Below are 12,317 nucleotides of genomic sequence, written 5' to 3' on the forward strand. Positions count from 1 at the left end.
AAAGGTAGAAAACCTCATCCTGGATGTGACTGGAGTGCTGGGCAGTATGGTAGGTAATAAGGAAGGAAGTAGAAAAATTTTTCTCATAAGGATTGATGGTCCTAAAATTTTTTTTTTTTTGTACAGCATCTCTCTTATTTCTCCAAGATTCTGGATTCTGCCATTAGAGAGCAATAAAACTCGTACTATGACCACAATTTAAACATAGAGATTGATTCCATGTGTTCTTGGTGCTAGGATTAGAATTCTGATCCCCACATTCACTTACCATAAATGTTTAGAAACCACAGAATTATATGTGAAATTCTTTTTTTCAAATATTTTTTAGTGTTGATGGACCTTTATTTTATTCATTTATTTATATTTGGTGCTGAGAATTGAACCCAGTGCCTCACACATGTGAGGCAAGCACTCTTCCACTTAGCCACAACACCAGCCCCAGTGAAATTTTTTTTTTTTTTTTGTATTGAGTATTGAACCCCAAGGTGCTTAAACACTAGGCAGCATCCCCAGCCCCTTTTAGGTTTTTTTTTTTTTAATTTTTTTTTAGCTGTAGATGTACACATGGTATCTTTGTTTATTAATTTATTTTTTATGTGGTGCTGAGGCTCGAACCCACTGCCTCACATGTGCGAGGCAAGCGTTCTACCACTGAGCTACAGCCCCAGCCCCCTTTTTATTTATTTATTTAATTTTTAAAATACCTTATTTTATTTATTTTTATATGGTGCTGAGGATCGAACTCAGGGCCTCATGCATCCATGTGAGCGTTCTACCGCTGAGCCACAACCTCTGCCCCCTTTTTAGTTTTTATTTGGAGACAGGGTCTTGCTAAGTTGCTGAGGCTGGCTTTGAATTTGCAATCCTCCTGCCTCAGCCTCCCAAACTGCTGGGATTACAGGTGTGTACCACCATGCATGATTTATGAATTAAATGAATATGAATTAAATATGAATTAAATGCAGACCACCTTTACTATAGTTCACCTTTCCTCTGTAAACATGTCTGGGATGTTTCAGGACTCAGTGACCTTTGAGGATGTGGTCGTGAACTTCACTGTAGATGAATGGGCTATGTTGGATCATGCCCAGCGGGAACTCTACAGAGATGTTGTCGGGGAAATCTTTATGAGCTTGGCCTTTATAGGTAAGGAAGACAATTTTTCTTTACTTACTCAATTAAAGAGCAAGTGTTTCTTGCCCATCAGTGATGTTCATGATTTGAAACTTGGAAAGGAAATACTGTGGTAAATAAACTGGCAAGGTTGCAATTCATCAGAAACTTAGAGTCTAATATAATATGTTTCCTTTTAAGTTGTAATAATTAACGATTCTGACATTTTCTCTAAGTTATAATAAATCATAATGGTTTTTCTGGCTCTACTTTCTAGGGGAAAAATGGGACCAGAACATTGAAGATTGGTATAGAAATCAGGGGAGAAATTTAAGGTAATTTACAATGAAAGGAGAAAGCAGTCTTACCAAAGCATCTTAATATGGCCTAGAGGTTTTTTTTGTTGTTGTTGTTGTGGTTTGTTTTGTTTTGTTTTTGTTTTTTGGTCCCAGGGATTCAACTCAGGAACACTCTACCTCTGAGCCACATCCCCAGACCTATTTTATATTTTATTTAGAGACAGGGTTTCACTGAGTTGCTTAGTACCTCGTCATTGCTGAGGCTGGTTTTGAACTTGTGATCCTCCTGTCTCAGCCTCCCAAGCCGCTGGGATTACAGACATGTAACACCGAGCCCAGCTGTCATAGAATTTTTTATGTAAGTAAATAAATAAGCCCCTCTCCAAATTTTATGTATTCAGAAAAATTTCACCTATATATGTATTCAAGTGTGATGTTTGATGTTTGAAACATAGGAACCATTTATTAGAGTCTGCAAATATCACTGAATATTGCTGTTTTATTTAATAGATGAGATTAACCCCTCTTGCAGACCATTCAATCTGTTCACTTTCAAATAATTTAGACAGGGCAGAAAACCCTCACTTTCTCTGATAACAATAAAAATGTCAGTTTACATAATCCCAGTGGCTCAGGGGGCTGAGGCAGGAGGATCACAGGTTCAAAGCCAGCCTCAGCAACCTAGAAAGGCCCTAAGAAACTTAGTGAGACCCTGTCTCATTATAAAAAAAAGGTCTGGGCATGGCGGCAGGAAAGATGATGGAAGAGATGGACATCATTACCCTAGGTATATGTATGACTGTGCGTATGCTGCAATGCTACATCATGTACAACCAGAGAAATGAAAAGTGCTGTAATTGTGTACAATGAATCAAAATGCATTTTGTTGTCACATACCTAATTAAAGTAAATAAATAATTAATAATTTTAAAAAAAGGTCTGGGGATGTGGCTCAGTGCTTAAGTGCCTCTGGGTTTAATTCCTGGACCAAAAAAAAGGAAAAAAAAAAAAAAAGAGTTGGGCATGTGTGGTGAGGCACTGGATTCTTTTTTTTTTTTTTTTAATAACTTTATTTATTTTTATGTGGTGCTGAGGATCAAACCCAGTGCCTCATACCTGGGACGCAAGCGCTCTGCCATTGAGCCACAATCTCAGCCCTGAGGCACTGGATTCTATTCTCTGCACCACATATAATAAACTTTTTTAAAAAGTAAGTTTAATACATATCAAAAATGTATAAAGGTAAATTGTTAGTAGTTAATATGTTCTTTTTTTTTTTTTTTTAAACAGTAAACATATTATAGAGAGACTCAGAGAAAGTGAAGAAAATAGTCAATGTGGAGAAATCTTCACCCAGATTCCAGATCATAATCTGACCAAGAAAATCCCAACTGGAGTAAAATTACATGAATGTAGTGTGTGTGGGATAGTCTTTATGCCTCGTGCATCCCTTAACAGTCCAATCGGATCCCACACTGGACAGGAATTGTTTGAATATCAGGACTATGAAGGAAAGCCATATAAGTGTAAGCAGTGTGAGAAAGCCTCAAGTTACTATTGCTCTTTGCAAATTGATGACAGCAGTCATGCTGGAGAGAAACCTTATGAGTGTCAGGAGCAGGAGAAAACCTTCATTTCCCTCACTAGCCTCGGAGGATATGTGATAACACATGCTGGAGGTGGACCACATAAATGCAGCATGTGTGGAAAAGGCTTCCAGTATCCCAGTTCACTTAGAGTACATGAACGGACTCACACTGGAGAGAAGCCATATCAGTGTAAACAGTGTGGGAAAGCCTTCAGCTGCTTGGCTTCAGTTCGAAGACATCAAAGAACTCACACTGGAGAGAAACCCTATAAATGTAAAGAGTGTGGGAAGGCTTTTAGTTCACTCTCAGGCCTTCAAGGACACATGATAAGGCACACTGGAGGTGGACCTTATAAATGTAAGGAATGTGGAAAAGCCTTCAACTCTCCTAGTGCACTTAGAAAACATGAAAGAACTCACACTGGAGAGAAACCTTATCCATGTAAACATTGTGGCAAAGCCTTCATTTGTTCAACTTCAGTTCGAAAACATGAAAGGAGTCACACAGGAGAAAAACCCTATGAATGTAAGCAGTGTGGGAAAGCCTACATTTCTCTCTCAGGCCTTCAAGGACACATGATAAGACACACTGGAGTTGGTCCTTATAAATGTAAATTTTGTGGGAAAGCCTTTGGCTTTCCCAGTGCAGTTCTAAGGCATGAAAGTGCTCATGTTGTTTAGAGTTCTGTGACTAAAGAGTGTGGGGAAGCCTTTATTTCTTCTTCAGACATTTCAGGACAAGTAATCGCATACACTGGATGATACTATAAATTAAATGTAAGGTATTCAAGAAAACCTTTTCTGTCCTAGTTCACTTTCCTAGTACAGAAAGGAATTTGCACTGGAGAGAAACCCTGTGTGTGTAATGAATGTGGGATAGCCTCAGACCTTCAAAAGCTTATTTGGAATGCATGCAAGGGCTTATATTGGAGAAGAATTCTTTGAATAAAAAGCAAAGTAAAATCTTCAGTTTTCCCAGTTCCTTTGAAAACATGGCAAAAATTTATGGTGAAGTCTTTAGTTTTACTTTCTGATATATGTAAGAGCTCATACTGGAGAGCAACCTTATGAAGGGAATAAATGTGGGAAAGCATATTTTTAACTGTCACACTTATGGAAGAGAGAAACCAGTGTGTAAAAACTTTTATTCATTGCACAAACTTCAGCATATGAGAGAATGCATAATGGTGAAATACCTTATGAATGCCAGGGTGTTAGAATCCCTCCATCCTTCCAGTTCAGTTCAAAGGCATATATAAGTGTTGTAGAAAAGCCTCCAATTGTCCCACATTCTGACCAAAATATGTAGGAATACAGAATGAATTCAAACTGTTCAAGGTAGTATTTCAGTGTGAATCCAAAGCTTGTCTGGTTCTTTGAAAACAAATTTTTTCCCCCTTAGGTTTTTTACACTGAGATAATATTGTATTTAAAGATAATATTTCAATGTAATATTAAAGAAATATTCAAAAAATATATACAGTGAATTGAAATCCTATTATTTTTTAAAATAACAAAAAAATCAATTTAACAAATATTTTGAGTCCTGTGAAAATCCTATAAAGATAATATGGAAAGCTCAAGTGGAAGTTAGTTTTGTGTGTAATGCTGAAGAAGATTCCCAGCATTGAAGAAATATTGTAAAAATGGTAAAGGTATTTATTATTTTATCACTTTCCCACATTTATCATTAAAGTGGATCTGTGTACCATGGACTTCTACTCCTTTTGCAAATTAGCACAGGAGTGAGATCATTCTGTAAGTACCTGTAAATAATGAGTTTAACAGGTAATGTTTTTATTTTTAAGTCAGCTAATTTTTTTTTTTTTTTGCCATTTGGAACCATGCTGGTTCTGTGTATGAATCTGATGTGTATTTCTTATTTGCAGGTTGTCTTCATTATTACACAGTTTAATTTTCTGTGATTAATAGGCCAGTGAAAATGAGTTTAATTCTTGAAATTTTTCTACTGGTTTCTTTTACCTATTTTATATATTCCAGCTTTCTTATGGGAAATGCTAATTTTAAAAAAATTGGGACAAAAACAGCTTTATTCAGTTTTCCTTGTTAATAAATAGTTGTCATCAATCTATAAGTATGTGAAGTTTTATTATATTCTTTTGTGAGTTTTCACTTTTTCTCCTATTGTGTTGGGTGTTATTTTCTGTAGACCTTGTACATGCTCTTCCACCGAGCTACACTCCCAGCTTGATCTTAGCAGTCTTGATCTTAGTATTTAAAACATGTTACACTCAAGTGTGAGCCTCTATGAATCAAGTGCAGGCTTCTTGGAAGAAGGGCATTCTCACTTCTCACTCTGTCTCCCATATTTAAGGCACAGTCCTAGGTAGCTGGGAATGGAGAGAGAGTGAAGTTTGCACCTCTCAGGAGGAAAGCTCTCTCTGTGCAAACTTAAGGCAGAAAGAGTCTTGTGTTTTGGGCTGTAGAGTCTCCAACCTCCCTGAGCTGAGACAAAGGAAGTGTGTGAGTAACCTTATTTCAAATTTGGTGAACTTTCTCCTTTTTACCAAATTTACATAGATTTCCGTAAGTGTTTCTCCTGTTGCTCTGTACCCTCAGAGCTTTCCTGGAGGCTTTTCATCTGATGATTTTCTTTTTTTTACACTTATCACTTTCCTTTGGGACTAATCTATAGGTTCCTCACATACTACCAGATGACAAGCCCCAGGATTCTTTCTTAGTATATAAGTTTATGCATTTGTTTATTTAGAGAAACTGGAGATAAGTCTTTGTTTTAGCAGTGCCAGGGATGGAACCCAAGGCCTTGTGCATGCCAGGCAAATGTTTTACATGGAGCCACATCTTCATATTTATATGTGGTACTAAGGATCCAACCCAGGGCCTCACACATGCCAGGCAACTGGTCTACCACTGAGCCACAACCCCAGCCCAACATTAATATCTTAAATGAAACAAACTCAGTGTTTGAAGAATCCTGCAAAATCACTCAATCCAACTTTTATGTATAAGAAGGAAGAGAGAAAACTATAAGGAATATTTACTAATTCCACAAGAAAACCCACAAGTTTCTGTTCTTTTCAGAAAATGAAGTATTGGGAGAAAGCTTGCCTAGCATGCAGGAGGCCCTCGGTTTGATCCTCGGCACCCACCCAAAACACACATAACAAGAAAATGCTGTCAATCAATTGTTACTTCCAAGGCAAGAAATTATTTTATAAACTCATATTTGAACACTTCAAGGTGTTAGAAACTTAAGCCCTGGAATTCTTTTTGAAATCATCAAAAAAGAAAAAACAGACCCGAGAAACTTACTATATATGCTCCGAGAAGAAATAGGAAAACGAGAATTAAGACAAATGTAACACTGAAAATTTTTTCCCCCTGAAATTCATGTCTTTCTTGCCTCTTTGGGAATATATTGTATCACACTTTATTAATTATAAATATTTTGCATTTACTGGAAAAAATGAGACTCAAATGAGTACATAAATTTTGGGGGCTTTTCACTATACTGTTTTAAAATTTAGGCTTCACTTATTTAATTACTTTTTACCCATTCCATCCATCATTTTTCCTTTTCATGATATTCACTTATACATATATTAAACTAATAAATAGTGCCCCAAAGGTTACTCAACTTTATATAATTTCATTAAATTCTTTTCCTATTAACTATTTTCAAGTTCACCAATGCCTTGTTTTTGTCTAAAATTTGTTGCTAAGCATATTCGTGAATGTTTTTAAACATTCTGATATTAATCTTTTTAAGGTGACAAATGCAGAGAGGGACAGTACTCAACTGAACAATGCTGAAAGGTTAGATCACCCAAAAAGTTTGCAAAGAGGAACTTCAAAAAAACCCTGAAGAGATCCCACAAGATAACTATATCCAGGAAAGATGCTGCTCAAGAGGAATCATGGCTTGGAGTCACTAGAGGAGACGCACAAAGATTTTGTGCAACCAGTTCCAAGTGTTGTTCTTTCTCTTGTAAAAATTCTCAAAAAAAAAGCAAATTTAAAAAAAGAACCATCCAGGGCTGGGGTTGTAGCTCAGTGGAAGAGCGTTTGCCTAGTATGTGTGAGGCCCTGGGTTTGATCCTCCACACCACATAAAGATAGATAAATAAAATAAAAGTATTGTATCCATCTAAACTATGAAAATAAACAAAAGAAAACAAATAAAACCATCCACTGCTCTGTGAAAAGAAATGATATTTAAAATAGTGCATTTAACCAGGCATGGTGGCACAGGCCTGTAATCCCAGCTACTCAGGAGGTTAAGGCAGGATGATGGCAAGTTTCGGGGCAGCCTGGGCAAACTAACACCATGCTTGCCTAGCCATGCATGCACTGGGTTCAATCCCCAGTACTGACGGGGAAAAACAGTGTCATAGGGGCTGGAGTTGTGGCTCAGTGGTGGAGCGCTTGCCTAGCATGTGTGAGGCCCTGGGTTCGAGCCTCAGCACCATATAAATACAATAAAATAAAGGTCCATCCACAACTAAAAAAAATAAAACACACACAAAACAAACAAAAAACAGTGCCATAGTTTGAAAATCAGCATAGATAACAAAATCAAATCAAAACATCTGATTGGTTTTTATTTGCAATTCTAAAACAGATTCTATAAATCTGAATGTGTGCTTCTTCGGTGAGCTGAGCAGAAGGAGTTTGGGCTTTAAAGGCAGAAAAGGGCTGAGAGAGAACAAAAGTCCCATTGTTCTGTTCAAAGTTACTTTCCACAGAAAGGTTAAAGCAAAAGGGGCTTTTTTTTTTTCTAATCACCCAGACTAACACTAGCCCATTTGGGGATCTGGCCATTGTCTGTCTCCTGATTTTCTTGGCAGATTGGACTTGCTGACATGGAACTTGTGTATGAGTATATCTATTTGGTGTGGTCAGCTGGACCTAGTTCAGGAACTCAGAACAAATTAGAGGTCTTTTTTTTTATAATATTTATTTTTTAGTTGTAGATGGACACAATACATTTATTTTATTTTTTTTTTGAAATTTTTTAACATTTATTTTTCAGTTCTCGGCGGACACAACATCTTTGTTGGTATGTGGTGCTGAGGATCGAACCTGGGCCGCACCCATGCCAGGCGAGTGCGCTACCGCTTGAGCCACATCCCCAGCCCTATTTTTTTATTTTTATGTGGTGCTGAGGATCAAACCCCGGGCCTCATGTGCTAGGCAAGCACTCTACTGCTGAGCCACAACTCCAGCCCTAAACCAGTGATCTTCTATAAACTTTATTTAATAGGACAAGTAATAATAATGTCTACTGGAGAGAGGATGGAACTTGGAACGTGGGTCGGAAACTGGAAGTTTGGGATCTGTAGCCAGCACTGGGGAGAGCGTGGTGGGGCTGAGGATTTGAGATCCTGCTCTGAGCTGGGGAGAGAGGCAGCTCCTCCCATGCACGACTCCCTTGAAGGAGTTGGCGTCACAGTGACCCTCCATGGGTCACTGCACAGTTGGGAGAAGAGGGGCTGCAGGCGGAGCTGCCCAGAGAGGATTCTGCGCCAGGCTGATTCGCAGTTTTCCAAGGAAGATATACAAATGACCAAGAGCAAATGAAAAATGCTGAGTATCTTCCAATACAAAGAAATCATATATGTCTGAAATGATAGATATGCCAGTTACCCTGACGTGATCATAACATTATATGCATTTACTGAAATGTCATACTGTACCCCATAAGTATGCACAATTACTATTTTATTTATTTTAAAAATAAAGATTTTTTAAAAAGAAAGATTTTGGGGCCGGGCTGGGTGGCACACACCTATAATCCCAGCAGCTCAGAAGGCTGAGATAGGAGGATGGTGAAAAAGCCAGCCTCAGCAAAGGTGAGGCACTAAGCAACTCAGTGAGACCTTGTCTCTGATAAAATACAAAATTGCACTGGGGATGTGGCTCAGTGGTTGAGGGCCCCTTAGTTCAATCCCCAGTGCCCCATCCCAAAAAAAGAAAGATGTTGTGCTAGGGGGCGTGGTTCAGTGGTCAAGTGCTTGCCTAGTATGCTCCAGTCCTTGGGTTCAATCCCCAGCACTGATGTTGAACATTATTATCCATGAAGGAAATGGAAATTAAAACCACAATGAAGCTCTAGCATGGTGGCACACTTCTACAAACCCTGCTACTTGGGAAGCTGAGGCAGGGGGACCTCAATTTGAGGTCAGACTGAGTAGTTTAAAAGCCCGCTTCAAAATAAAAAAATACAAAAAGGGCTGAAGATGTAGCTCAGTGGTAGAGCACGCCTGGGTCCAATTTCCAGTACTGCCCCCCCCCCCAAAAAAAAGAAAAAAGAAACAGAAAAAAAATCCACAATGAAGCCAGTTGTGGTACCACACACTAATAGTCCAGCTACTTTGGAGGCCAAGGTAGGAGAATCACTTGAGTTCAAGATCAGCCTGGGCAACATAGTGAGACTACTCTCCTTCCCTGTCTCAAAAAAAAAAAAAAAATGCCACTTTACAGTCACCAGGATGACTAGAATCAAAAAAATTCTGGGTTGGGGGTATAGCTCAGAGGTAAAGCACTTGTCTAACATGTGCAAGACCTTGGGTTCCATCTGTAGCACTGCCCCCTTCAAAAAAAGGGGGAGGGAATATGATGATGCTGAAGATATGAAAAAAAATTAGAATCCTCATGCATTGCTTGTGGGAATCTAGTACAGTAGCCTTCTTAGAAAACTGTTAGTTTCTTGGAGATTAAACATAGAAGTACTAGGAGTCCCATTCATTCCACTCTAAAAGAAATGAAATTAAATGTCCATTGAAAAACTGTACATGTTTATAGCAAATTTATTAATAATAGTTTAAAAGAATGAAACAACCAAATGTTATAAACAGACATGAATGGATAAGCGAATGAGTTATTTGGATACTAGAAAGTTCACTGAGGTTAACAAAATGAATAAATTTGAGCCCAAAATGAAAGGGCCTATAATCCCAGTTACTCAGAGGCTGAGGCAGGAGGATCAATAGTTCCAGGCAACATGGAAAACTTAGTAGAGTGCAAATATTAATACATACTACAACACAAATGTCACTGGAAATAATTATGACAAGTAAATAAAGTTAATTACAAAGAACACCTGATTTTATTCCAAGTACAGAACTATAGCAACAGAAAGTAAATTAATGCTCGCCTAGAGGCTTAGATAAAGAAGTGAAAAGATAGGAGATGGAGAGCTAAAGAGCTCTTTATAGAGTTTCTTCTTTATTTCTTGTAGTTGTTGTTCTGGGGATGAAACCCAGGCTCTTTAGTATTCTAGGCAAGCACTCTACTACTGAACTTCACCCCCCAGCCCCTAATTTTAAATTGATACATAATGATACACATTTATGGGTTACCATATGAAGGCATTTCTTTATGAGGTGTTGAAAATGTTCTAAAATAACAGTAATTAACGGAGCGTGGTGGCCTGTGCCTGGTAGTCTCAGCTACTGTGGAGAATGAAGCAGGGAACCTAGAGTTTGCTTGAGCCCAAGGAGTTCGAGGTCAACCTGGCCAACCCAGCAAGACTCTCTCTCTCAAAAAGCAGAATAGCCGCCGCGTGGCGTAAGAAACACGAAGATTACAAGTTCCAGGCCACCCTGGGCAATTTAGAGAGATTCTGTCACAAAAAAAGTAAAAAGGGACTTTAGCTCAGCGGTGGGGCTCCCCAGGATTAAGTCCCCAGGTTTTTTTTTTTTAAATCGACTGCACTAATGATTGTATGTATATGTGAATATATTGAAAGCCACTGAATTCTACCCTATAATTAGATGTATTGTGTGAGTATGCATTATATTGAAAGGTTAATAAAATAGGTACTTGTCACTCTTTTTTCTATATGCTTAACAAAACACTGTTGAAATCTTGTTCCCAGGATGTGTTGTCCCCAACTGTGAACTCTTTGCTAATCTTGTTCCCAGGATGTGCTGTCCCCAACTGCCAAACTGCAGGATGCACTCCCTCACTCGGTTGCAGGCAAACTGCCCACTCACCCTGACCCATCAATGAACTTCCCTCCCTGCCCTCTCCAAGAAAAGTATATAAGCTCTGCTCAAGCGGTTCTCAGGGCTCTCTCTCTCTTTGTTATAGAGGGAGCCCCAGCATGCTGGTCTCCAAATAAACCCACCCTTCTGCTTTTGCATAAGACAGTCTCTTGTGGTCTCTTACTCCGACGTTTCGCTGGACCCTTACATTTGGTGCGTTGGCCGGGAACTGCGCATCGCCGGACAGGGAGACCTCAACAAGACTCCTTTAGGGGGGTAAGTATGGCGCCTTATCTCCTTCTTCTTCTCCTCCTTGTTTTTCCTTTGTGATTGTCTGGCTTCTGGTTTCTGGCTTCTGGTTTTTGGCTCAGAGAAGAGCGAAAGCTCTCAGAGCTTCTGGGGGGGACGGAGGTGCCCCCATCTGGGAGGGACGGAGGTGCCCTCATCTGTCTTCTGGTTTTCTGGTTTTGGGTTGGCAGAGTGTGGTTGTCAGCGGAGAGCGTAAGTTCTCCCTGGCGGTGGTGGATAGACGTGTCCCTGAAGCCACAGACCACGTCTCCTCAAGGGACGCTTTGGGAGACTCTGGGGGGGACGGAGGTGCCCCCATCTGGGAGGGACGGAGGTGCCCTCATCTGTATTCTGCTGCCAACCCGTCTGGTTTTGCCGGCAACTATTCTTTCTCTCAGGTTGAATTCACTGTCTGTTTTTAATCTTTGCCTCTGGATTTGTGTTACACGTTTACTGTTCATTGTGTGTTCATTGTGTGTCCGTGTTGGTGTCACATTTGTCATTTGTATTGTCCCTGTCTTTGTTCAAGTAACTTTCATTATGGGACAGAGTCATTCCACGCCTCTGTCCCTGACCCTTGATCACTGGGCTGAAGTCCGCATAAGGGCTCAGAATCTTTCTTTTTCAGTAAAACGTCGGACCTGGCAGACTCTTTGTGCCTCAGAATGGCCTGCCTTTGGAATTGGATGGCCTCCAGAAGGATCTTTCTACTCCCCACTAATTCGAAAAATTAGAGATATTGTTTTTCAGCCGGGACCACATAGCCATCCAGATCAACAGCCGTATATCTTAACTTGGCAGGACCTTTGTGAATCTCCTCCTCCCTGGGTGAAGGCTTTTCTTGTCCCTGTTCCTGCTCCTACCCCTCCCCCTACGATTCTATCTCTCAAACCTCCTCCTCCACCCTTTGTTCTCCCTGAGTCTCAAGATTTGACTCTGCTGGACTCTCCTCCCTTTCCTTATCCCCTGCCTTCATTCCCCAACCCCCAACACCCTCTAAGAGATTCCCCTGCTGCTGACTCAGCTTCTCCACCACAGGAGGTTAAGCCAGCTCAGTGC

General features: G+C 39.8%; 1 protein-coding gene across 1 annotated transcript in view; it reads left to right on the forward strand.

The window, feature by feature from the left end:
• LOC101958989 (uncharacterized) overlaps positions 1 to 5,095 on the forward strand; it is a 32,445-nt gene extending 27,350 nt beyond the window's left edge. The window contains exons 2-4 of the mRNA XM_040290417.2: positions 1,020 to 1,146; positions 1,391 to 1,448; positions 2,703 to 5,095. Coding sequence (XP_040146351.1) covers positions 1,020 to 1,146; positions 1,391 to 1,448; positions 2,703 to 3,681 — 1,164 coding nt within the window. The 3' untranslated portion in view covers positions 3,682 to 5,095. The remainder of the gene's footprint in view (positions 1 to 1,019; positions 1,147 to 1,390; positions 1,449 to 2,702) is intronic.
• The last annotated feature ends 7,222 nt before the right edge of the window (positions 5,096 to 12,317 follow it).

The sequence above is a fragment of the Ictidomys tridecemlineatus genome, chromosome 2, assembly GCF_052094955.1.
Source record: "Ictidomys tridecemlineatus isolate mIctTri1 chromosome 2, mIctTri1.hap1, whole genome shotgun sequence".
Classification (NCBI taxonomy): Eukaryota; Metazoa; Chordata; class Mammalia; order Rodentia; family Sciuridae; genus Ictidomys; species Ictidomys tridecemlineatus.